Source organism: Boleophthalmus pectinirostris, unplaced genomic scaffold (assembly GCF_026225935.1).
Source record: "Boleophthalmus pectinirostris isolate CB_2022bp ecotype Guang Dong unplaced genomic scaffold, ASM2622593v1 HiC_scaffold_15, whole genome shotgun sequence".
Taxonomy (NCBI): domain Eukaryota; kingdom Metazoa; phylum Chordata; class Actinopteri; order Gobiiformes; family Gobiidae; genus Boleophthalmus; species Boleophthalmus pectinirostris.
Window position 1 is genome coordinate 28,660,778 of NW_026571070.1, and position 23,814 is coordinate 28,684,591.

At 38.9% G+C, this 23,814-nt stretch overlaps 1 protein-coding gene across 3 annotated transcripts in view; it reads right to left on the reverse strand.

Annotated features, from left to right (window-relative positions):
- Positions 1-23,814, reverse strand: part of LOC110165546 (rho GTPase-activating protein 21-like) — a 100,996-nt gene that overhangs the window by 8,720 nt on the left and 68,462 nt on the right. For 2 of the 3 annotated variants that reach the window (XM_055150966.1, XM_055150965.1), the window contains 12 exons: positions 19,248-19,326; positions 18,734-18,788; positions 12,443-13,469; positions 11,226-11,855; positions 6,401-6,547; positions 5,721-5,823; positions 5,283-5,319; positions 4,998-5,117; positions 4,009-4,305; positions 2,946-3,010; positions 2,695-2,834; positions 1,187-1,329 (listed from right to left, as the gene is read on the reverse strand). In XM_055150966.1, the coding sequence (XP_055006941.1) occupies positions 1,187-1,329; positions 2,695-2,834; positions 2,946-3,010; positions 4,009-4,305; positions 4,998-5,117; positions 5,283-5,319; positions 5,721-5,823; positions 6,401-6,547; positions 11,226-11,855; positions 12,443-13,469; positions 18,734-18,788; positions 19,248-19,326 (2,843 nt within the window). Of the gene's footprint in view, positions 1-1,186; positions 1,330-2,694; positions 2,835-2,945; positions 3,011-4,008; positions 4,306-4,997; positions 5,118-5,282; positions 5,320-5,720; positions 5,824-6,400; positions 6,548-11,225; positions 11,856-12,442; positions 13,470-14,412; positions 14,631-18,733; positions 18,789-19,247; positions 19,327-23,814 lie in introns of those variants that run through there. The other variant, XM_055150967.1, reaches the window with a different exon arrangement.

Sequence of the window (23,814 nt, forward strand, 5' to 3'; positions counted from 1 at the left end):
AAATACAAAGACATGTTAGGGTGGGGAATTTTTCAGTGTCTGACAGTATATTGGTGTGAAATAATTATGCTGAAAGTAGAGGTGGGACATTAACGTGTTAATTACGATTAATTAATTCCAAAGACAATAATGCATAAAAAATATTAACGCATTTTATCGCAGTTTGCCAAACGACGCAGTAAATGTCTATTCAAACATCTACCGGACGGAAGTATCGACAAACGCGTCATTTATTGCAAACCATGCAGAACATAGTTTGCATATCACAGAAGCACCTCAACCTCACAACACCATTTAAATGCAAAACATGTGACAGGGAGCACAGTTCTGGTCCGAGTACAAACAAGAGGTGTCAGCAGCCCAAACTCCAACAAATGGTTTCAGGAAGAAAATGAGTAAATGAGTAAGGCAAATATTGTTATGCGATTAACTGAGATTAATTCATTACAAAGCCTGTAAGTAATTAGATTATTTTTTTTAAATCAAGTCCCATTCCTAGTTAAAAGATTCCACAGTTGGAACCAATATTTTGATCTAAGCTGCCTCAGTCTGTCTTTCAAGTTTCTCATCATTGCATCAGATCTATTTGCACTGCATCACATGTGTCTATTATAATGCTACACGATACAACATCACCAAAAATACAATTAGATTATACCTCATTGATGCATTATTTTTTAACAAAAGTGAAAAGTTAATTTGTGAACTTAAGAAATATTTTACTTCTGTTTTAACTTGTTTGGGAAACACTGGTCAGCTCGAACAGCAAGAAAAATATTAGTATTAGATATTAGTATTGGCTGATAAAAATCCATATTGGAACATCCCTAGTAAGTAGTAAGTTAGTAAAATCACAAAGGTGGCAATGATTTTAATCCTTTACAAACCACAAAATATCTAAACTTGTTAAATACCATCCCTGTTAGAGCTCTCTAACATGTTCTAAAGTGCATGTGATTCTTGCATTAGTTTAACAGTTCACATTTCAGTCTTCTTGACATGTTTGAAATGTGCTCTTGAATTTGAAATGTGAACAGAATCTAACAATGACATAACATAAATTGTAAATCTAATCGTGATTGCAATGTTTGTCAGAAAATTTGCAGTGAAATATATTGCCAGAGTCGTTCAACCGTACTAGTGTGTAATGAGAAAATGAGAAGTGACATGAGAAAGCTGGACTCACTTTGTTGTTGTGAGCAGGAGGGCAGTCGTCCAGCCTCACTCCGAACGTGACCCCAGGAGAGGGCTTCTTCTCAAAGGGTTTCCTCATGAGGCCGGGGATGCCTTTCCTCCACGTGCCCTTGTCCTTTGGAGGGCTCGTGTCATCTGCAGGTGGAGACAGGGAACTAAGTCATTTATTTTCACATTCATAGTGTGCATTAAAACGTACAGTAGCAATATGGAGACAGATTCTCCACCGCAAATTTCTCTGATCTGGCCAAGATTTTAAAACTTATAAAAAGATTTTAAAACTTAAAACAAGGTTATTCATCTTGTTTTCAGATTTATTATCTGCTTAACAGTTCTGAATTGGTTGTATAATCTTAAAAATTGTCACATATATTTCTTCCATGACTAAACTAGTCAGAAAATCTTAAATTTAGGCAATAAATGTTTAAAAGAAGTTACAATCCATTTATTGCAGTGTTCTCTTGCAACACTTGTTTTTAGATTGAGTGTTACAGATTTTCTTGATACTCAAGTATGTTTATCTAAAACGTAGCATCCACAAAGTTATTTCCAGCCCATGAACACTTACCAGAGACTGCTTCATTCTAGTCTAGAAGTAGTTATTTTAAGACAACTTGTCAAGTAAAATGATCTTGCTGCATGGACAGATAATTTCACTACTTTAAAGCCATTTTCTGATAAGTGTTTGTATCTTAAAATTTGGCCAAGCTTTTATTGCAGTGTGATTTACTAAAAATATTGGGATTTTTTAATTTTTTTTTTAAGTGTATAATTGTCATGGCTTATTTTCTACAATTTTTCTAAGAAGTCGCAATACAACAGTTATTTTTAAACTGATCAAAATTGCGCTTCTCTGATAGCTTCAGACATAAAGATTTTTGCTCAGTTAAATGGCAAAATATTTATTTTGAGTTTTGATAGTAACATAATGACAGAAAAAGGCCTATATTCAGAGGTGCATTGTGTGTTTGCTTTGAAATGTTCCACAGTATTGCATTAAATGTATCTTAAACGTTTCCTTAAAGACAAGCTGGTGTTATTAGAGAAAGTTTCTGGTCAAATCTGTGTAGAGCAAGCTAGATACGTTTAACCCTCTCCAGGCAGGCGTTGCAGATTTGCAACAGCTAAATTCCAATTACCTACTTACTCCACATCCATATTTTATTAGCTTTTTTTACTCAGGAGCCTTTTCTCCCATCCATGCTGATAAACGTGGATGATGCAGACTGTGCAAGAATGACTACACGCAAACGGCCTGCCAGAAGTGCAAAATACTTTTTTTGTTTACAAAGGATAAAAAAGTCAGGATTGCATATTACTACCCCATATTATAATTTTCCCCAAATATCAGATTTTTCCTGATACTAAAAATTAATTTGAGCCTGAGAGGGTTAATGCCAGAACAATAACAGGTCCATGGAGGTCAGACCACCACCCGAAAAGCTACATAGTCCACATTTAAATTAATCCATAACTGCTTGCATAACAATATCAGCGTACCTTTGTGCATGCTTCTCCTCTCCTGCTCTGCTTTGGGTGAGGGGGTCTTGCTCTCTGCCTTCCCTCCCAGCAGAGTCTGTCGGATACTCAGGGACTGCCGGGACGAGCGTGGAGAGGGCTCCGACTTGGTGCCGGTCGGACTGAAAGAAACAAACAGACGGATTACTACACACTCTGCCATGTTCTCATAACTATGACTTGTCTTGTTCAGTTTAACACTCCAGTATCCCAATCCCCTCCCACTGTCTTACCTCATCAGAGTGTTGTACTCCTTGATTTTGCGACTGATGAGGTCATGACTCGTGAAGGCTGCGTTCTGGAAAAACAGAAGGAAACAAAAGACATATTATTTACTCTATTTACACAATACACCAGATAGTAATCCCTCTTTACATAACTGGAATTGGGTGACATGGATACTATTGGATTCCCAGTATGTTTTAGCCTTAGGAAATTAGGGTAAGTATAGTGAAACAACTCTATTGTAGGACACATTGTCTACAGACAGTAAAGCACACTTCAGCTATTAACAGTAATAGATGAGTCTGTTTGCGTTGTGTTTTTAGGATGCTTTATAGCATTTTTTAATGGAATATTTGTTTTGTTGTAATGTGATTTCAATAGACTCTTCTTGTTCTGTAGAGCACTTTGAATTACTTTGTGTACAAATAGTGCTCTACAGATGAATCTGACAGGCCTAATATAGTAGTTTCTACACTGAGGTTCAAGTGGCTTTATTTTGTATAAATACCAAAAACGTTTTTGAAGCTTAGTACATTATGAAGATGAGCGTTGCTATTTCTAGTCTACTTTTCCAAATTGGCTGATATCAGGATGAATTGGTTTAACAACAATGCATATAAAACCAAGTTACATGTACTGGAAGAGGTGGAAGAGAATTTTTAATTATTATGCTGTAGACAGATTTCCCACCTATAATGTATGGTAAAATGTTAGACAACTTGCAATATTGTTATTGCTATTGGCAGTAGTGTTTTTAGCCTTACAAAATAGTAATCAATACTAACACTAGAGTCAAAAATAGACACTCATTTCAGCAAGTGTTGATATCAACAGAAAATTATGTAAGAAAAATGTAAAACTTTTGAGTACAGATTTAGAATGTTCTTGATCTTTGTTAGACTGCATGGTATTATTTGAGAAACTGCTTTTATTTTGTGTTGAAAAGTCCAGCCTCTTGTGTAAAACAGGAACATGTTATTACTGTGGTACCAAAATTTAGCATTCAAATCCTTTGTATTTGAAACATAAGTATCACGAAAAGACTACTTAGCACTAGTGATATTAGCTTACCTCCTCATCCACACTGTTCTCCTGGATGACTTTGATCCAGGCCAGCATGTCCTCGCGGTCCTCTGCTTGCAACAGGTACTCGGAGTCGGAGGTGGTGATGCGGAGCACGTTCTTGCGCTTGGTGTCGCTGTAGGAGATGTCGATGAGGCAGGCTTTGATGCTGATGGGCAGAGGCTCTTCTACGGTCTGACAGTTACTATGGCCCTGGCCGTCCCTGCGCTCCTTATACAGGCACAGGTAGTGACCCCTCAGCACCGCGTACATCTGTTTCCACGGACGCATGCCCCCTCCGACACGCTAAAGAAGTGGGTCAAAATGAGAGAAGGTGTTTGACACAGCGGGATAGGGAAATGACTAGTAATTTTTATCTTAAATATAGTTCTGTTGTTAGGATGAGTGAGTGATTGTTGTGTAGCTGTGCTAATCAAATGTTGGTACTAATGGTGTTTGGAATTTATTTTGGGGAGTCCTGGTTCAGAGTTAATCTAGTCTATGATTACTGCTGATTAAGACCTGGTTTAATCATTGTTTAAACCCAATACATCTGGTTAAGTTGACATATTTTTTGTTGTGGTACTCAGTGGAGAATTTATAGCTCCGGGCACAATCAAAATGTTAAATTAAATGGATGAAATAGAGCTAAAAACAGCGCAAAAAATAATAGATAAACAGCTAACTAACTAACTAAAAAAAAAAAAAAAAACACTTCTGGGTCAAAATAAAATTCTGAATATTAGGGGTGTATTTACAGTTGAATAATCATCAAAGTGGGACTAAATTGGGGCTAGATAGAGACCTAAATCTGGACTAGAACAGGACTAAACCAGGACCAAATCAAGTCTACATTTGGACTTAAACTGGGCTAAAACTAGTATAAATGCACCTTAAAAACAGTACCTTAAAGGTAAAAGAAACCTGAACCTAAATTTTTATGTAATGAGTGCAATGTGTTAAAATAATTATTTTTTGAGTCATGTAGAGATACCAACCTTTCCCTTTTCTGAAGTGAGCTGCCTAAAATGCAGCGGACCCTCTTTGGTAGCATCACAAAAGATGTCTGACGTTGAGTCCCTCCTGGAGCCCGAGTCTTCTGACGATCTGTCAACCGCCTGCAGGAGACAGAAATAGATTGTAAAGTGTTTCAATTTCCTGAACACAACATTATCTGCTCATTTTAAAGAGGAAATGTTATTCAAATGAAACCAGTGAAGTCACAGTTCACAGTTTGCACACATGAGAAAGTGAGAGAAAGTGCTCAGTGAATAAGAACTTACCTTCCTCAAGCTCTTCAGACCAGGAATTAATGACCTCCTAAATTAACAAGAAAAATATGTGAAATAAAAGTAGTATTTTTAAAAGTGTAGTATGTCATTTTACTGGTATTCCACCTGCTTGTCTTCGTGGAGATGTTATTTCTTTGCCAGGAATGTCACACAGTACGGCATTACACTTATCTACATTACATTTTATCAGTTGTTTTATAGGTAAAAATACTTTGGAAAAATGCACTCTTACTGTAAGTTTGCTTGCCTCTCCAAAGATCTGATCTGTAACTATGCCTGACGCTGTAACCCGCTTGTCTCAGTTGAGATAGATAAGTAAAATGCCATAGTGATGAACATTCAGGTCCAAGCAATAGCATCTCCATGGAGACAAGCTGGTGGCAGACTCAAAAAGTTACATAGTGCAATGTAGTTCAACAACAAACTTACCCCCTTCGCTCTTCTCTGTAATTATCCAGGCCTTCATCGCATGATTTTGAGCGCTCTGTTTTAGTCGCCGAGTCAGAGTCAATAATTGTGAGACGCATAGAATCTGAAAATGACATTGTAAATATTATTACATAAGACCTTTATATATTACTGAGAAGGCTGCGTATCATTAAGAAGAAGAAGAAGAAGATACATACCTCGATACATAGGCCCCAATGCGATACATATCTCAATACAGTGCACTTTAGGTTTGATAAGATATATTTCAAATCAATTCGATACAGTTCAATAAAAAATAAAGCTAAATCATGGCTGTGATCCTAAAAATCTTTGTTAAATCACTTCTTGTGCAAAGTTCATATGGAACACAAACATTTTAACCATCAAAACAGTGAAAATGACAAATGTGTCAAATGAACAAGTTTCCTTCCTCTAAACAAACAACAAAACTGTAGCTCTAACAAAATAATTTAGTAAAATGTAACAAAAATTACCCTTGGCGATATATATCGATACAGCAGCTCACAATACCGATACTGTATCATCAAATTAAACGATACGATATATTGATATTTCGATATTTTTGCACACCCCTAATTATTGATTTCCTATGAAACAGTAGCATAAATAAATAGTGTGCTGTCTCAATGCATAAAAAAACAACAACAAAAAAAACATACCTTGGTCATGTGACAGCTGGCGGCGAATCAGAGGGGAGGGGGAGGTGGGGCTGGGGGGTATAGTGGTGATGATTGGAGGCACAGAGATCACAGCAGACGCGGAGATGAGCGAACTGTCCAGGTCAATACTTGGACTGGAGGGTTCATCTAAGAAAAGAATAAATATATTATAACGTGCATATGACAGGTTTTCATGTTTTTTAATTATCACTTGGTTTGGTGGGAAAGTTCTATATGAGTTAAGTAGCAAGGGGGAAAAAATTTGCGCTAAGTTCTACAATGGAATACCTCCATCCATGTCATCAGCACAGAAGTTCCAATTACATATAGGCACAAGGAACAGTTTAAACCTTCACTTAACAAAATAATTTTTTCCAAGTCTTGAATATAATTATGTAAACTATGCTTTAGTGAAATTAGTACTCGAAACTGACATATGTGGTTTAAGCTTTGACAACATTTGGTATTACTAAGGGGGATTTGTAACCAGGAAAGAATAAAATAAACTGTACAAGTTACAGCACCTGCTTAAATAAACAAATGGGAACAAAGATAACGATGTTATTTATTACTGTCTCCACACCTTTCAATTGAAATTGTTCTGATTTGCATGGCAGACATTACATCATACTGGCATGCTTGTTTAACCGCTGATAAAACAACACAAGGAAATTGTTTTGAAACGCATCATATTTTCAGGAGCCTGTGATCAATATGAGTGTTCATGGGTTCCTGTTTGGGTGTTTTAGATTTTCAACAAAACGGTGAGAGTGACTACCTGAAAAACTGCTGGTAGCCTGTGACTGTAATTTTATGTGCGAGAGACTTAGAGAGACTTTAACAGCACTAATCATCATACCTGTTGTAGTTCCAGCTAAGTCTGTTCTTTATGGTCAGATTGTGTTAAAATAAAGATCAAATTAAAGCCTAACAGAGTTCCAGGGAATGCTGATCAGCTGCAAAGTATCAATATTCATGGCTTATATTAGTGTGTTGTCCCCAGTGTTGGGAGTAACGCATTATAAAAGTAACAAATTACTGTAATCCATTGCTTTTTACAGTAACGAGGTAATGTTTGGCATTACAGGAGAAACAATAGTAATATTTTACTCGGTACAAATGTCAATAAGGCACTGTACAATGCTTTTTTGACCTGGATTGAAGTGGTGGGGTTTTTCAGTTTTCTTCGTACAAATTCGTTAAAATCACAGTGATATCAGCAGCGGTGAAACACCCGGGACGCACCCGTGTAGACCGTCGGGGGACCGCGAGAGAAAGGACCAGCACAGAACTCCGCGCTCCACGGGGCTAAGTCAGGTCAAAATGTCATGCTAGGCGCCCGGGGGGTTCTTTCAGGGGGCGGTCCTACATTTCAAGTTCTAGTCCAAGATTAGTCCTGGTTTAGTCCTGGTTTAGTCTTGGTTTAGACATGGTTTAGTCTTGGTTTAGTCCTGGTTTAGACCGGGTTTAGTTCTGGTTTAGTCTTGTTTCAGTTCTGGTTTAGACCTGGTTCAGTCCTGGTTCAGCTCTGATTTAGTCCTAGTTTAGTCCTGGTTTAGACCTAGCTTAGTCTTGTTCAGTCCTGGTTCAGCTCTGGTTTAGTCCTGGTTTAGACCTGGTTTAGTCCTGGTTTAGACCTGGTTTAGTTCTGGTTCAGTCCTGGTTTAGTCCTGGTTCAGTACTGGTTCAGTCCTGGTTTAGTCCTGGTTCAGTTCTGGTTCAGTCCTGGTTTAGTCCTGGTTCAGTTCTGGTTCAGTCCTGGTTTAGTCCTGGTTCAGTTCTGGTTTAGTCCTGGTTTAGTTCTGGTTTAGTCCTGGTTCAGTCCATATACGTTCAGCATCTTCGCAGTTATTTTGGTGAGAGTAACTTAAAAGTGCTGCAATAGTTGTGTAATGTCTTACATTTTAAACACAGTAATATTGTAATGTAACAAATTACTTTGAAATGACAGTAACAAGTCATAAATAACACATTACAGTTTTAAAGTAACTTGCCCAACAGTGGCAGTCCCTTTAAAAATTGTGTTGTTCAGACAGGATCTAATTTCCATACATTCAAATCTGCATCTTAAAATAAATGTAATTTGAATAGTGTTGAAATATGGCTCTTTGCTGTTATGTCACAGTGCAGTTGGGCCCTGTTCCAGTTTCCTGTATTCTGTGATACTGCTGACATATGACACATTTGTGGAGTGGGTGGGGGGGGCATTGGACAGCTCTACTTGTATTTATTTTTGTGCTGTTCTGCTCGAATACCAGAAGTGGTTTAGACACGTCACTCTCACCTGCAGAACACTATCACTTGGTCATCATAGTTGAAAATGCCATAAGCCACATAAGCATTGTTGATTCTTCTCCATGTTGACAGAATACTCCACTTTACAGTATCGTCAATGAAAAGTGACCTAGTTGTGAAAGGTCCTACTTTACGCAACATTGGCCACGGGTACAAGATGTTTTTGTTTTTTTTTATTATTCCAAATGGATTTTTCTGAATTAAATAGTTCAGAATTAAAATATTCTCTTTCAAGTTTACATGGAAATAATAATTCCGAATTGAGGTTTACATGGAAAATACGTTAAATCGCCTTTATTTAATTCCGCTCAATGTCTGGAAGTGTTCTGATTGGACAGGGAGCACGCAAACGTATTTACATCTACCGAGGAAAACACACACTTCAGCTGCTACCGGCTTTTCTGTCATCTCAGTTTGTCGTTACACCACGCACACAAACATGTTACAAACTTTTTTCACAGTCTTTCCAATGATAATTAAGCAGTGGCTCGAGAATTCTATCATCACGCTTTACGTCTGTCAGCTGAGGAGGAGAAGGGAAGAGGAAGAGGGAAGAAGAATTATTTTTAAGAGGAATAAACAGAATAAAACGTGATCAGGGAATAAATTAATTTGACTTTCAAATCGGAATAAACCACCCACTTACTTTGGAATGAAATTTCATTCCAAATAACTATTTTCATTAGGAATTAAGTGTTTACATGGTCCATTTAAAGCAGAATACATTTTTATTCAGAATTAAATGGCTTTTATTTGGAATTACAGCTCTCATGTAAACGTGGCAAATGATTCTCTTGTTACCTTTTCAAAAACATACCTGGAGTTGTGATTTGTTTCATTCACATGTTGGAGCAATTGTTTATTCAGTCCGTCTACATCTTCAAAGCTCAAAATGCTCTGTTCCACCTTAAGATGTCATGAAGCTACCTTTTACCTTTTGGTTAGAGATTGGAAATTCCAGGGCTGAAATTATCCGAATGATTCTTGTGAGGGTGTGTGGAGTTTAAAAACATAGTATAGTACTTCCTGTATTACCACATGACATCACATGAGTGTTTTCTGTTTGAGAGAAGAACACGTGTGAAGGAAACAAAACACAACTCCAGGTTTGTTTTTGACGAGCGAACAACGTCATAACAGAGAAAATAGCATAATATGGGCCCTTTAAGTTAAGAAGAGCATATAGGCCTAGCATGACATTTTGACCTGACTTTCTGAATACGGCGCTGTGCATAGTCTTTTAAGTATCTGCTACATACCAGACATAGACACAAGTTTCCTTTTCAATTGCAGTTCTTCTGTTATGCTTGTGTTAGAGCTATTTACAGACAGAGGTGGCATTAGAATTCACACTATAAATACAACCTCTGGGAACAGCATTCGCCCACCGTGTTCTTGTTGGTGATAAACATTCTATGTCTGGGTTCAATTTTCTTTTGTGTCTGAAAACAAATCGGGAAAATGTCTAATAGTATTACAGTTATGATCAAATTGGTTTAAAAAAAAAAATCAAGATTAAGTTCACAGTGTATTTTCAACCTGCTCTATTGGGATTATTAAAAAGGTGCACTGTGTAATCAGGGTATCCCCGGGTTTGACTACCCTAAATTTAAGACTTCTTCAAGACCACTTAAATGAAAATTAAGACCAACGTCGCACCCTTTATGCAGGCGAAAAATACCAGGTCTAATTCTTATAATGACCAACCAACTACAGGTACTATATCTACAATCTAAGGCTACGTTTATATGACGGTCCGAACAGAAGACACAAAAGTTGAGTCGTGTCTTCACTTTTTATTCTGCATTTTGACAAGCATTTTCAAGAGGAAATCTGCGTGCATGCGGTGACGCAAAAGTGTGTGGAATTGGATTGGTGATGCATGTGACGTAAACACGTATGCGACGTGAGCAGATCTGACCAGAGTTTTGCGTCTTGGGCAGTGTAGACGGAACTGATTGTTTACTCATTGCCACCGGCGCCAAAAACCAAAGTATTGTTTGCGCATACTCCAAATTATTATTTCACGTTCTTGTTTTTTTTCCCTCCCTCCATTTAACATTTTGCATTGCAACCCGATTGAGTAAACAAAAAAAAGGCTAATGAAATTTAAGATTTTTTTTAAGACTTTTAAGACCTCGTGTCTACCCTGGTAATATCCATGGAGATGTTATTGCTTTGCTTAGGATGTTTCACAGTATGGCATTTGCAACAGAAGACCAAGATCAAGTTACAGGTCAGAGCTGGGAAGAGGCGTTCACAGTAATATGTTATAAAAATATGAAAAAAACTAAACTAAACTAAACTAAATTAAGATAAAAAGTTTAATGTCATGCTGTGGAACATTTCCGGCATGGCAATAACATCTCCACAGAGACAAAGCAGGGGGCGAATTCCATCAGAAAAGTTACATGACGCACCTTTAAATACTTAAATATTAATGCTAAACTCATACAAAATCCCCATGTATTTCAGAACGTGTTTTCGATTGAGCCCATTTATTACAATTTTGATTTTAAAAAGTTCTTACCAATGAACGGTATTGAATCCAGCGAGCCATCCAGACGTGACCCAGTCTTCTGTTTCGTATCCTCCAACCTCCTGTAGTACATGTCCCTACACACTGCTCCCTCTGACCCCGCCTTCACCAGCGCAGGGGGCCTTTGGGTGTCTTCCTTATTACGTTCATTCACAGCGCAAACATAGGACGGAGGACGATTGGGTTGGGCATCCGACTTTTTATCCCGCCTTAAAACTACTACCGTTGCGTCAGGTCCTTCAACGCCTTCTATTTTAGTCCTTAGAGTAGAAATGGCTTTTGGTTGTTGTGCTATCGCTCCGTTGGTTATTGAAGAGACAGTTGTGGAGACAGTTTGTTGCTGTTTTAGTATGGCTACTTTAGAGGAGACACCAGAGCAGGAGGAAGATCTAGCCGCTAGCCCCCCTTCCGCCCGGTTTTCCATTTTCAGACTGTCGGCTCTGGTCCTGAGTAGATGTACCGGGGAGGTGTAGCCTACGTGGTTCCCCATCATGGTGGTTCTTTGGTCTTTGAGGGGCGCGGGGGCGCGGGCAGAGGATAAGGCAGGAGAGAAGTCAGAGTTTTTGACTGGGAGACGTGAAGGCCGGATGATGAGACCGTCCGCCTTGGATGGATCAGAACCTGGAGAAGAAAGAGATGTTGACTGGGAGTTAACAATCACAGACAAATGTAAGATTTCACAGATATTATGGACACTATAACTCTATGAAGTTGTGGTTACATATGTTTTAGAGTTGCAACAGAATTTATTGTTGCAGAAAATTAGTGATGGCCAAGTTATGGGCGTAAGAAAGAAAAAAAAATGTTACTTCAACCTAAAAGTAGGACTGAGTACTGTTAAAAGGTCTATGATATCAGGAGGTGCTACTAATGCAACATTGTATATGGTAAAAAAATAAAATAAAATAAAACAAAAATACAAATAAAAATATTAAATAAAAAAAAAAAAAAACATAAAATAAAAAATAAAAACATTACATAAAAGTTATAGATAATGAGCAAAAATAAAATGTTTCAGAAAAAATAAAAACATGATAGGCCACTGATTTCTATGGACTTTAACTCTCAATTATTTAACTGGAATAAAACATGTACACCTGTTTAAATGAAAAAAACCTTATTTAACTTGCATGATTTTGTTGGATTGTAAAAGTCTACTTATTCTGACGTGTTTGAAATAAATCAAATAAAATATGCTGAATTCATACCTTTAGTAAACACAGAAGTGGCTGGTGGTGAGTTTGTAATTCCACTTGCTGTTTGTTTGACCACTTTACCCTCCTCTCTGCGACATGCCCTCTCATCCACACATGTCCCTGTCTCTGTAACATGATGTCCGATGTAATCACAAGAGCGCGTCCTCGTTTTGGCGACCCCTGCTGGCGTGGACGACGGAATTGCGTCCTGGGAAACGCTTCGATGCCAGTTCTTCGTTGTCCTTTCTCCTCCGCTCAGTCTTTCTTGGGAGACACTTCGCAAGGGACCTGCAAACTTGTGCGCCGAATCCGTCCCGCGATCGTGCGACGCGCTCCTCCGTCTGGCTTGCGAACTAAAAACCCTCGAGTTCGATGGAGGTGGAGTGTGCGGTTGCGCGTACGCCGAGCTAGCGTTTGCATTTGCCGCTGCTCGTAAGCTATCCAGTCGCTCCTGTATCGTCCTTGAGCCGTACGTGTGCAGCTTTTTGGAGTCGATGTAATCTTTGTACGTCGTGTAATTCTTCCAGTCGATGTTTTGGTGCGTTGGGGTGTTGGAAGCGGACGCTGATGGGGAGTTATTGGGTGACATTTTTGTTCCTTGCGATGCTGATGTTACGGGGATGTTTGGAGATAACGTTTCTGGGTAGTTTTGAGTAGTTCTTGAAGTTGGCGTTTGCGAATATACCGGCGTATCAATGGAAGGGTACTGTAACTGAACACCTCCAGATACCGATGGAACAGTTGACCTTGGCTTTGCGGATTCGGTTGTAGTAGCGTACCGGTTTTCTTCAGTCCGATGGCTTGGAGTCCTTATATCATTACAAACAACAGATTTGATAGTGGTGGGAGGCGCAGGAGGAGATGGAGGGACAGGTATTTCCACGCGGTAATTTTTCTCGGTGGCGCGGACAGCTCCTTGGGCCATGGACGCAGCCTTGACTTCTATCCGCGGGTAGCAGATGGGAGGGGGCGCGGGGATGTTCCGGGCATTTCCGCTGTACGCCTCATTCCCTTTGAGGTATGCATCCTGGGAGTATGCCTGCAACAGATTAAAGCTCATTATGTCACTAGGCAGAAGATGTGGCAACGCTAAAACTGATGCCATAGATTAGCGCGTTTCACTGGGTAGGAGACATTTTCACAAAGATATATTTAGTCATTTTTATACCATGCTAATTTGCCTAATGAAAGTTATAATAAAGTCACAGAATAATGTAAGAAATACATTTGCATCTGGGTAAACAAAACTGGTCCTATCATATTTTTGAAGCATTCTTAAACTAAATCCATATATTAAAATTTGTAGCCAAAAAATAAACAAGCATTAGTTTTCATTTTGGTTGTGGTCATTAACACTGAACAAAGTATCATTACTCTGCGTGAGCTTGCATCTCCACAAACCTGACTCTTATTTGGTCTGGATAAGGGCCTTCCCCAGCTTGTTTCCATGGAAATGTTGTTCGTTTGGCTATAATCTTCCAAAATGTTGTTCGTTTGGCTATAATCTTCCACAGTATGGCATAAAATGTATCTATCATCATGGAGAATGTTTCAAAGTATGGTTTAATTTTCTATTTCCATGGAACGTTACATGTTGTACCTTTAAATTCTTGAACTAAATTAAAATCAAACTTTATTAATTAATACTAAAATACACAAATGGGAATTAGAATGGACTATTACATAAATAGGATAATAATGCATAGAATTTTTGCTAATACTAATGCTATTTTGGTTGTGGTCAACATATTTATTACTTGGAAACACCAAAAATGACATAAAGCACAAAGTACAATTAAGCAAACATGTAACATTATAACAACACACTACATCAGACATGTTTGACAACTGAGTTTGAGTTAGTTCTAGGTTAAAACAATCCATTTATAATATTTTTTAAGATAAAACAACACAAGAAAAAGGACAAAAAAAGAGTGGAAGCCCATATTATAAGATGCCAGAACTGAGTTAGATTGGCTTACCGAAGATCGCACCCTAAGGCAAGAAGAGGAGAGGATGAACGAACGCTCGGTAACTACTGCTACTTCTGTCAGCATGCTTCCATAATATCAAAAACTTTCACTTCAAATCATTAAAAAAATATCTCCATGGACCTAAAAAGCTTCTGGATATGATTTAAAAAAAAAGAAATTGGTAATATCCTTGGTTCCAGTATTTTCTACAGCATGTTCACAGCCCAGTGCGCTCTTGAAGAAATGAGAGAATGAGAGTTGTGGGTTGGACTTTAATCAAATGTGCCCTACCTGTGGTGTCAGATTACAGCTGCTTTGTCACTTGATATTAATAAGGTGTGTATTTAAACAGAACTGCATTTCCTCTTAGGGGAAAGTACCCATGAAAATAAAAATACCGCAGAGTAAAAACGTGGGTGGTTTCAGTGATGATCTTTGAAAAGACAGATATGCAAAAAGGGAAAGTAAGTAGGTAAGTACCATCATTTCCTCCACAAACAACAAACATAACTGCATAAAAACTGCTGTGCTCTGTAGTTAAGATCTATGCAAATGTTGTTCTGAAATGGGATTCTTTTATTAGTTAGTCAGTTCATATTTCAAACTTGTTGTCAAATTTCTCAATGTGTTTAAAATGTAAAATTTGAACAGAATCCTATTATCAAAAAACATAAATTGCAAATCGTGTCGCAAAAAGTGCAATGTTTACCAAATCGTTCAGTTGTTAGGATCAAGATTATTTTGATATTTTAATGTACTTTTTGACAATAATTTCAGTTGTATTAAAACTAAAATGTACATGCCTTCATTTGCTAGTTTTACAGTATGCAGCCCTAGTCTTTAGTATTATGAAAAGATTATGATAAAGTGAGTACAGTAAACAGTATTAGTTTTAGGAATCCCTTCTTACCAGAGCAGTGATATCTCTTGAAAACTTCAGTCCACAGGTAAGGCAAAGGTAAGCAGAGAAAAAAAGGCAGAAGCGATAGAAAAGCATTAGAAGAGAAGACTCTAAATGACAAACAACCTATGACAGATTTAAATAGCTGTGAGTTAGTGATGTTAGTAGAAACATTATAAAAGAAGGACTTCTGTTAAGGCACTGAAATGGAAAAGATCAAGTTTGAGATGTTAGAATTAGAAACATGGATATCCCAGGTAAGTGAATTCTGAATTTTTTACAGTTTTTATCTTTTTACCTAAAGCTTTTACCTCACAATAAAGTGTCAAAATTCGCACTGTAATAAGTTTCAAAAGCAAGAGTTAAAATAATTGTTGCTGTGAGAAATCTCTCTTTAAAAAAAATTGAATAAATCCTGGACTCAATCATTAAAATTTTTACCAGAGAATTTTATCTTACAAAAAAGTGACAAAGTTTCCAGTGTAATCCGCTCCAAGAGTAATTCCTGTATTTGGGTAATTTACTGACCCCTTGTTAAAATTTTATTGATAAAATCTGCGGTTGTGAGACATCGGCAGATTCTCCGTCCACGCGGTATCCAGTATATCCACACAAAAATAAAATAATTTCCTTCTTGGCCCATCACCAGCGATTTCCCCAGAATCCATCAGCGGTAGCAGGTTTAATGTCTTCCAATAAAATAGTTGTCACCCTGCCACAGATTTTTATAGCTTCCTTACAGGCATACTCAGCATTTCTGTCACTCTCACCTGCTGGCTGTGCACTGGCCCCTCCCCCGCGCTGCCTTTGAGAACATTTCAGAAGCACTTGAAGTACACACTAGCCCGCGACGCCTCCTCCATTCCGGGCTACGCGATCATTGGTGCAGCCCTGCCTGACGCACTCCACTCTGGCTCTCTCCCTGCCTTCTGTAAACACCACTTTGACAGGAGTCAGCTGACGGTGGCCACATTCCCTCAGAGCGCAGGCCAGGCCAATATACGGGTCAATAACACATTAAGAAGCTAGGCTGTTACTAACTTCATGCAAATGGGGTAAATACGATAAGTGCTTTATGACGTATGAGCGGGTTCTATATAGTTACAGTATAGAAAGTGTTGGGTAAAAGGGCCTGGAGTTGTGTTTGTTTCATTCACACATGTTTAACACACAAACCCTGCATATTTAGCTTCTGTTCTTCTCTCAAACTCCAATGTGTTTTTAAACTCGATAAACGTTTGCTAAAATCATTTGGATGATTTCAACCCTGGAATTTTCAAGCTGTACTGAACAAAATGTAAAAAGTAGCTGTTGGCTTGAAAAGGACCATTATATGACATCGCAAGGTGGATCAGAGTGTTTTGAGCTTTGGAGATGTAGACTGACTTATAAAAGGATTACTCAAACATGTGCGAATGAAACTAAACACAACTCGACTGTCACAACTGTTTGTGATGAGTTAATAACATTGTAACATGGTTTAAACAGGGTGTCCCCAGGTTTGACTACTCCAAATTTAAGACTTTTTAAAGACCTTTTTAAGACCACTTCAAGGAAAATTAAGACCAACTTCGCACCCATTATGCAGGCGAAAAACTCCAGATCCAGTTCAATCCAAACGTCTTCCTCCATTCTACTGATTGTTTACTCACTGCCGCCAGCGCCACAAACCAAAGTATTGTTTGTGCATACTCCACATTAGACGTTCATTCATGTGATTTCACATTGTTGTTGTTTTTTTTCCTCCATTTAACATTGCACTGAAGCACAGTTGAGTATACAAAAAAATAGGCTAATGAAATTTAAGACATTTGTGAAAAAATAAGACTCGCACAACATAATTTAAGACTTTTTAAGGCCTTAATTTAGGAACATGAAATTTAAGACCTTTTTAAGACTTTTAAGATCCCACAGCTACCCTGTTAAAGCTCACAAGAGTCAATTGTATATTATAGGACCTTTAAAGGGCTGTACCTTTTTTTCATGTAATAACTTAAAGTTTTGTCTCAGTGTAGATATAATGTAAATGCTTCTGTGTGTTTTCTGCATCTAATTATAAAGCAATTGTATCCTCTGTGAACTGGGAATGCTGTTAGCATGCTAAATGTTAGCATTACCGTGACCTGCCATCTTTTTTTCATTTTTAAAACTGTACAACAGTTGGTTATACTGTATATTCATCTATATTGTCCTCTAGGCTTTTACAGCATAAAATGGGAGTGAAGAGCAGGTAAGACATTCACCAATTGAATCGATTGAAAAAGTACACAATTCTACTTGTCTACATGCTAAACCTTTTCCTCTTTTTTGTTTCATCCCAAAAACCAGAGACACATTTCTGTGGCTTTTGGTGTGCTGCAACAAAGCTAACAAGCTATGTGTGGAATGTAGCGACACAGTGGGAACCCAGCTCCATCTCTCCTCCACAAGTGACTCCCAACAGTTGTGACTAACATGTGGCTAGCACGGTGAACCTGCATGGCACTGGAGTATGGCCTGGAGGCTTCTGAGGTTTGAATGTAGCGTGGGCTGATTTTGTGCATGACTGAACGGCTCAGAGCAGTCTGTACATTCTATAGGAGCTGTTAAAGGGACTGAGTCATCTGAGGTGAGATCAAGGCAGAACAAAACAAAGGAGTTTTCTATTGGTATAGTAGGTGTAACAACTGCTGTTTTTCTAAACTGACAGTTACAGATGATATGTATGTGAGAGTCCATGACACATCTTAACAGATTACACATTCTCCTGTAACTCAGGGTACCACTGACTAACAATCGCTGTACCATTGTACAGTCACAGCTTGCATTTTAATTAGTACTGCAGTGGAAGCTGGGTGAGAGAGGATGAGAGCAGCTCCTATCTGAAGATGTCAAGATGAACCAAATATTGAACATTTTATTGTTGTTGTCAATATGACAGTAAGAATATTTCAAGAATAAAGGTCACTGTTTAGGAAACAATAATACTTTGAATTGAATCTACACTCCTCTAGCACTAGCACTTTACATTTATGTACAGCGATATATTGACGTTCTTTTTAAATGACACACTAACATATATTATATTTTGGTTCAGACAGTTCTATTTCTTAAATTGTTTTTAATTAAATGTTATGTTAATTAGTCATCAAACTACTGTAACACTAAAATCTGACTTTGTGACCACCCTATGCCTATAGTCTTGATGATTCTTAAACCTTAGGAGGAGCAGCAAATAGTTTTGAGTTTACTACTTCTGTTGATTGATATACTATTTGATTCCAGAAATAACATTCTCAAGAGTTGCAATTGTTAGAACATAGACAAGCAGACAGGAACAATGACGTTTTGTAGCATGTTACACTATACCAATTTAAAAAAAGTAGTCTAAACTTCATTCAGATTGAAACAAATAAATAAAAAGCACTCAACAGAGGATTCTTTACATACCAGCTGTAGTATGTCCTCGTCCTTTGGCATCACACACAGTTCCAGTGAGGCATCGCTGATGAGTCAAAGGTGTGGGAGAGGAGACAGGGTAAGATACACAGAAATGTCAGAAATCACTTTAGTATCAGGGGGTTACACATATCCTGCAAAAATCTGATCTTTTTAATGAGGCCCCAGTGTGAAGGTGATACATTCTTCAACATGCTGGAGTGATATGTTAAACATTTTCTTTGAAAATTGGGCAAACAAGTTAGAGATAGGCTGAAACTGTTTTTTAAGCCGATACTGTTATTTGCAGATACCAATATTTGGCTTTAATAGCAATATTCAAAATTGTTTTCTATTTCCATTTTGAATCATTAGTCTGTTCAAAAAGACAAATCTGATGCACTAAAGACATATGGGCACACAGAGATGAGGCAGCGTCAAAAAATCTATATCATAATCAAAAAATCAAAACCTATATATTGCCTATCCCTAATACAAGTATATATAAGCAGGCTGAAGACTTTACCTGTTTTGGATCAAGGCAATAACTTGTGAGTATGTCTTTCCAATGATGCTTTCTCCATTGACCTTCACAATGCGATCCCCTGGAAAGAAGTTAAAGGGTTAAAATAATGCTAAACCATCTCACTTCATTTTAAGCACAGCATATTGTTCATTTGAATTAAAAAATATATATATATTGAAATGTCCCTTTTCATTTCAGCAAGGGTTATGTATCTTTGGAAAAAAAAAGATAGACAGTTCTGAAATACTGAGATTACATTTGAAAAAGTCTCAAGAAGATACAAAATTCTTCTAATTAATCTTGCTGGCTACAGTAACATACATAGCTAGAAATTAAAGGTCCACAATGTTTAGTTGAGGGTCCATCACCTCCTTGTTTCTATGGAGATGTCATTGCTCTGCCTGGAATGTTCCACAGTATGACATTAAACAGCTCTACCTTACATTTATTAAAGTATAGATGGTTTTATAGCTCAAAAATACCTAGACAAACAGGCATTCTGACTGTGAGCGGGGTCGCCTCTCTGCAGATCTGACCTGTAACTTGATCTGGTATGGTCTCCATGAAGATAGAAAGGTTTAATTGCATACTGTGAAACATTCCAGACAAAGCAATAACATCTCCATCAAGAAAAGAATTTGACCCTAACCCTCTATCTGAAAAGTTACTCAGTGCACCTTTAAATTAAATAGTTGTTTAATTTAAGATCCTGCTAAAATTGTTACTGTGGGTGCTAATGTTTACACACTGGTTAGTTATGGTTATAGATGTAAATGGTGTACGGGAAATTGCATATTTGTATTGCACTTAAAATTAAGCAGTGTTTAATTTCTCTAAACAAACTTGTAATATATGTTTAATGTTTTCTATAAAAAATGATAATAAATATACAGTCTGATCTTGAAGGATTTGTGGAGGTGTATTTAGTGAAGAAACCAGATAACAGTGGGAAAGGCTGCTAGGTACTTCCCAGCAGAGGAGATGGGACAGATAAAAGCAGACAGCTCTGAAGGCCTGTCCAGACCACTTAACATTTTCACAGAACCGGAGTGCGAATCGAGCACTAAAGCTGACAGGAAGGACACTAAGCTTTCAGTAGAGACACTTCCAACTCAATCTGAAGCTACGAAGTGAAGGATGCAATCAATCTATTAACACCTCATACACCCATCTACAGCTAGGATTGAGACAGTATGGTGTCATAAAGTAATTGAAGATCCTATAAACTGTGTGTGATGCATTTTTAAATGCATTACTCACATAAATTGTACTGTACTGCATATAACAATTTTTTGATGGCAGTTTGTTTATTTATTTAACTATTTATATTGTTATTTTTAATATTGTGTAGTACTGCTTTAGTATTTATGTAATTTCTAACTTGGTTATATATCGGTTGCCTGATTCATCAGCCAGTTTCTCTTCTTAGAAACTGTCTGACCTCGCAGTGTTACAATTAGTTCGCTCGACAATAGGCGAGTACTTTTGTTATTTAACCAATCGCTGCTGTTTGGTAGTCACGTATGTAATATGCCGCTAACAGGGCTAACTGGTACATTTATATTAGCTTTTCCCAAATCCTGTAGGAAGAAGGGCAATAACGTCTTTCCGCTTGATAAAATTCACCAAACATTCTCTTTATTCCAGCTTTAAATCCTGGATCTCGGGAATCGTTGACAACACTGAATATATGACTCTTCGCTGACTGGCTGATTCCCGGACTCGCACTTCCAGGGTTCTTGCAAACCGTCTAGTGCAGGGGTCTCAAACTCAAATTACCTGGGGGCCACATTAGATAAAGTCTGAGTGAGGCTGGGCCGCATTGAGTATTTGATAAATAGCTGTTGCACGGGAAAAAAAGGAGAGAGAAAGAACAACACGCAACACACTTTCTTAATCTTTAATAACAGTTCAGAACATGAAAATGTATTCAGAACGTAAGTTTAAACTAATGCGTCTACTCTTCTTCTTTTGCCTACTCCTTGCTGGTTGAAACCTGGCTACGCTTCATCTTGCACAGCTGAGAGATATTTGGCTTGCAGGAGGAAGCAGATCCTCAGGAGAGATTGAAGATGCTCATCAGTGACCCTTGACCTGTATGGTGCTTTCACACCGACAGTATTTGGTGCGCACCAAACGATCCATTCGAACCAGAAGTGGTTAGCTCGGTTCGTTTGCGTTGGTGTGAAAGCATCAATCGGACTCTGACCCGGACCAACTCAAGTGGACCAAGACCTCAAAAAAGAGGTGGTCTCGGTTCGCTTGAATCCGCACCAAATGACCAACTTTGGTGCGGTTCTTCTGGTGTGAACACGAACCCGGGTCCAAACCACAGACAGCAGGTCCAAACGAACTATTCTAGATGCATCATGGGAGAAACATGTCTCCTGCCTGTAATGACGCTGTACGACTCCAGCGCAGTAACAGATTGTTGTCCAGACGCAGCCGCGATTCATTTTCGAAATATTTTACCAACAATGGCCAATACAGAGAATGTAACACACGAAGATCAGAGCAAGAACGTGCGAACGTGTGGCTCCAGAGTGAGTCAAAAATGGAGGTGTGTACTTCTGTTCAGGACCTGCACAGAGGTCCCGGTGTTCCCCGTGATCATGTAGGAACCAGCATTTGTTATTTTAGGCTTTAATTAACCAAATAATTTTATGGCAATAGGCAATCACCCATTCAATTGATTCACCTTTAAAAAATGTCCTGCTTTTAGCCTAGTGTGAGAAATACAGTCGGACTAGATCCAAACCGGAGTCCCGAACCAGCGGGAGCAGCTCCGGTTCTGTCCGGGCTCAGATGACGTGGAGCGGGGGGTGAAAAGCGCTTTCCCCAGGAAGAACCAAATGCGGACACCAACTAAACTGGATTCACGCTTCTGTCCGGATGCTGTGCACCACCTCGGAACCAGCCGCGGTTCTTGAGCGCGGAGGACAGGAGCAGCACAGACCTCTAGGTGTAGTCCACAGCGCATTCTCACTTTCCCCGCACGGAACACGGAACCAGCGCGCAGACGGCGGAACGTACCCGCTCAGACCCAGTCATTGCGCACTGGTCTTGCTCGCCACCGTCTGGAACCAGCACATGGAGGATGGAGCCTCCGGACCATCTGACCAACGCGCTTGTAGGACGACAGAAAACCAAGGACCAGACTCCAGCCCCGTCCTGAGGAGCTCCGCGCTACGCTGAACGCTGTTGGCTGCTGCTGTTACCCGAACTCAGAACTGATGCGGTGAGTTTGTACAAAGTTCTACGTTGCTGTTTTATGAGTTCGTGGTGATAATTTGAGATGAGGACGCCTGCGGTATTAACAGGGAACATCAGTATTGGTTACTGGAGATATCGCTGTTCTACCGGGATACAGAGGCTCGTTATTCGGACCAGTTTTGGTTCGTTTGCCGGTGTGAAAGCGCCACACTGGAGTGTATCTGCTTCTCGTATGTCAAACATGGATGTTAGACGCTTGTTTTTGCCTCGTACTTTTTGCTAACATGTCGCCAAGCCTCTGGAATAGATCACTGCAGTTTTGTGGTGCTTGCATATTGATGGGACAGCTGTGTTTGCCGCTGAGTGCGCGTGGATTTCGGCGACACATATGTGGAGTTTGGTCATCGTGTTGCCAGCAAGTTACGCACCGAGTGTTGAACAGGTAAACAGACTGTCAGTGTCTTTTTATTTCTTATTAGCCCCTCCAATAAAGGTCCCACACTTATGAACAGGGGAATTCTGTCAGCGCCTCCTCTGCGCTCTGATACTGTGGTTGTGGGAGCGTAAAGTGAAGTGCGCACACGTGTACCACCACGTGTGGTTTGTTTTGGTTCTTCGGTGACGCCGTATGTGCACGTGTACTTGTATTAACAGATCCACTTAGACTCGTTGCTTCACAACTGCTGTAAATTGAGTTTTGGGATGTAAACTGCGTTAATAATCTGTTGTGAATCTGCATGGGCACCGACTGCAGCTTCATCTGTCAGTGCGGCCCGCGGTAGGGGGTTGGGATTGTGCGTACATCTACCGCGGGCCGCACTGACATTATTCTTTGGAATCAAGTGGAGGGCCGCAAAAAATCCTTCCGCGGGCCGCAGTTGGCCCCCGGGCCGCGAGTCTGAGACCCCTGGTCTAGTGTATTTGGATTCCTGACCTAGTTGCTGAAGAGAAATGAAAGTGAGCGGAGGCACTAGGTAGCGCCAGCCTGGCTAATATATCGGAAGAATTTTGTCTCATTGTGACATTATTCATCATCATCATCAATTTAATAAAAATTATTGACTTATCTTTCAAAATATGACATATTGTTTTTTGTTCAATTATAATTATATGTAGCTTCATTTTCTTAGTGGGGCTCTTTCATTATTGTTGTAATGTTTTATTGTTGCTTTGCCTAGAATGTTCCACAGAATGGCATTAAACTTACCTAACTTTTAAATGCCATACTGGTGACCATTCTAGGTAAAACAAATTAATCTCCATGGAGACCAGCCTGTGACACACCCTCACTAGAAAAGTTACAGTATGCCTTTAAAAAAATGGGTGAGAGTAAGTAATTTTCTGCAACAATATA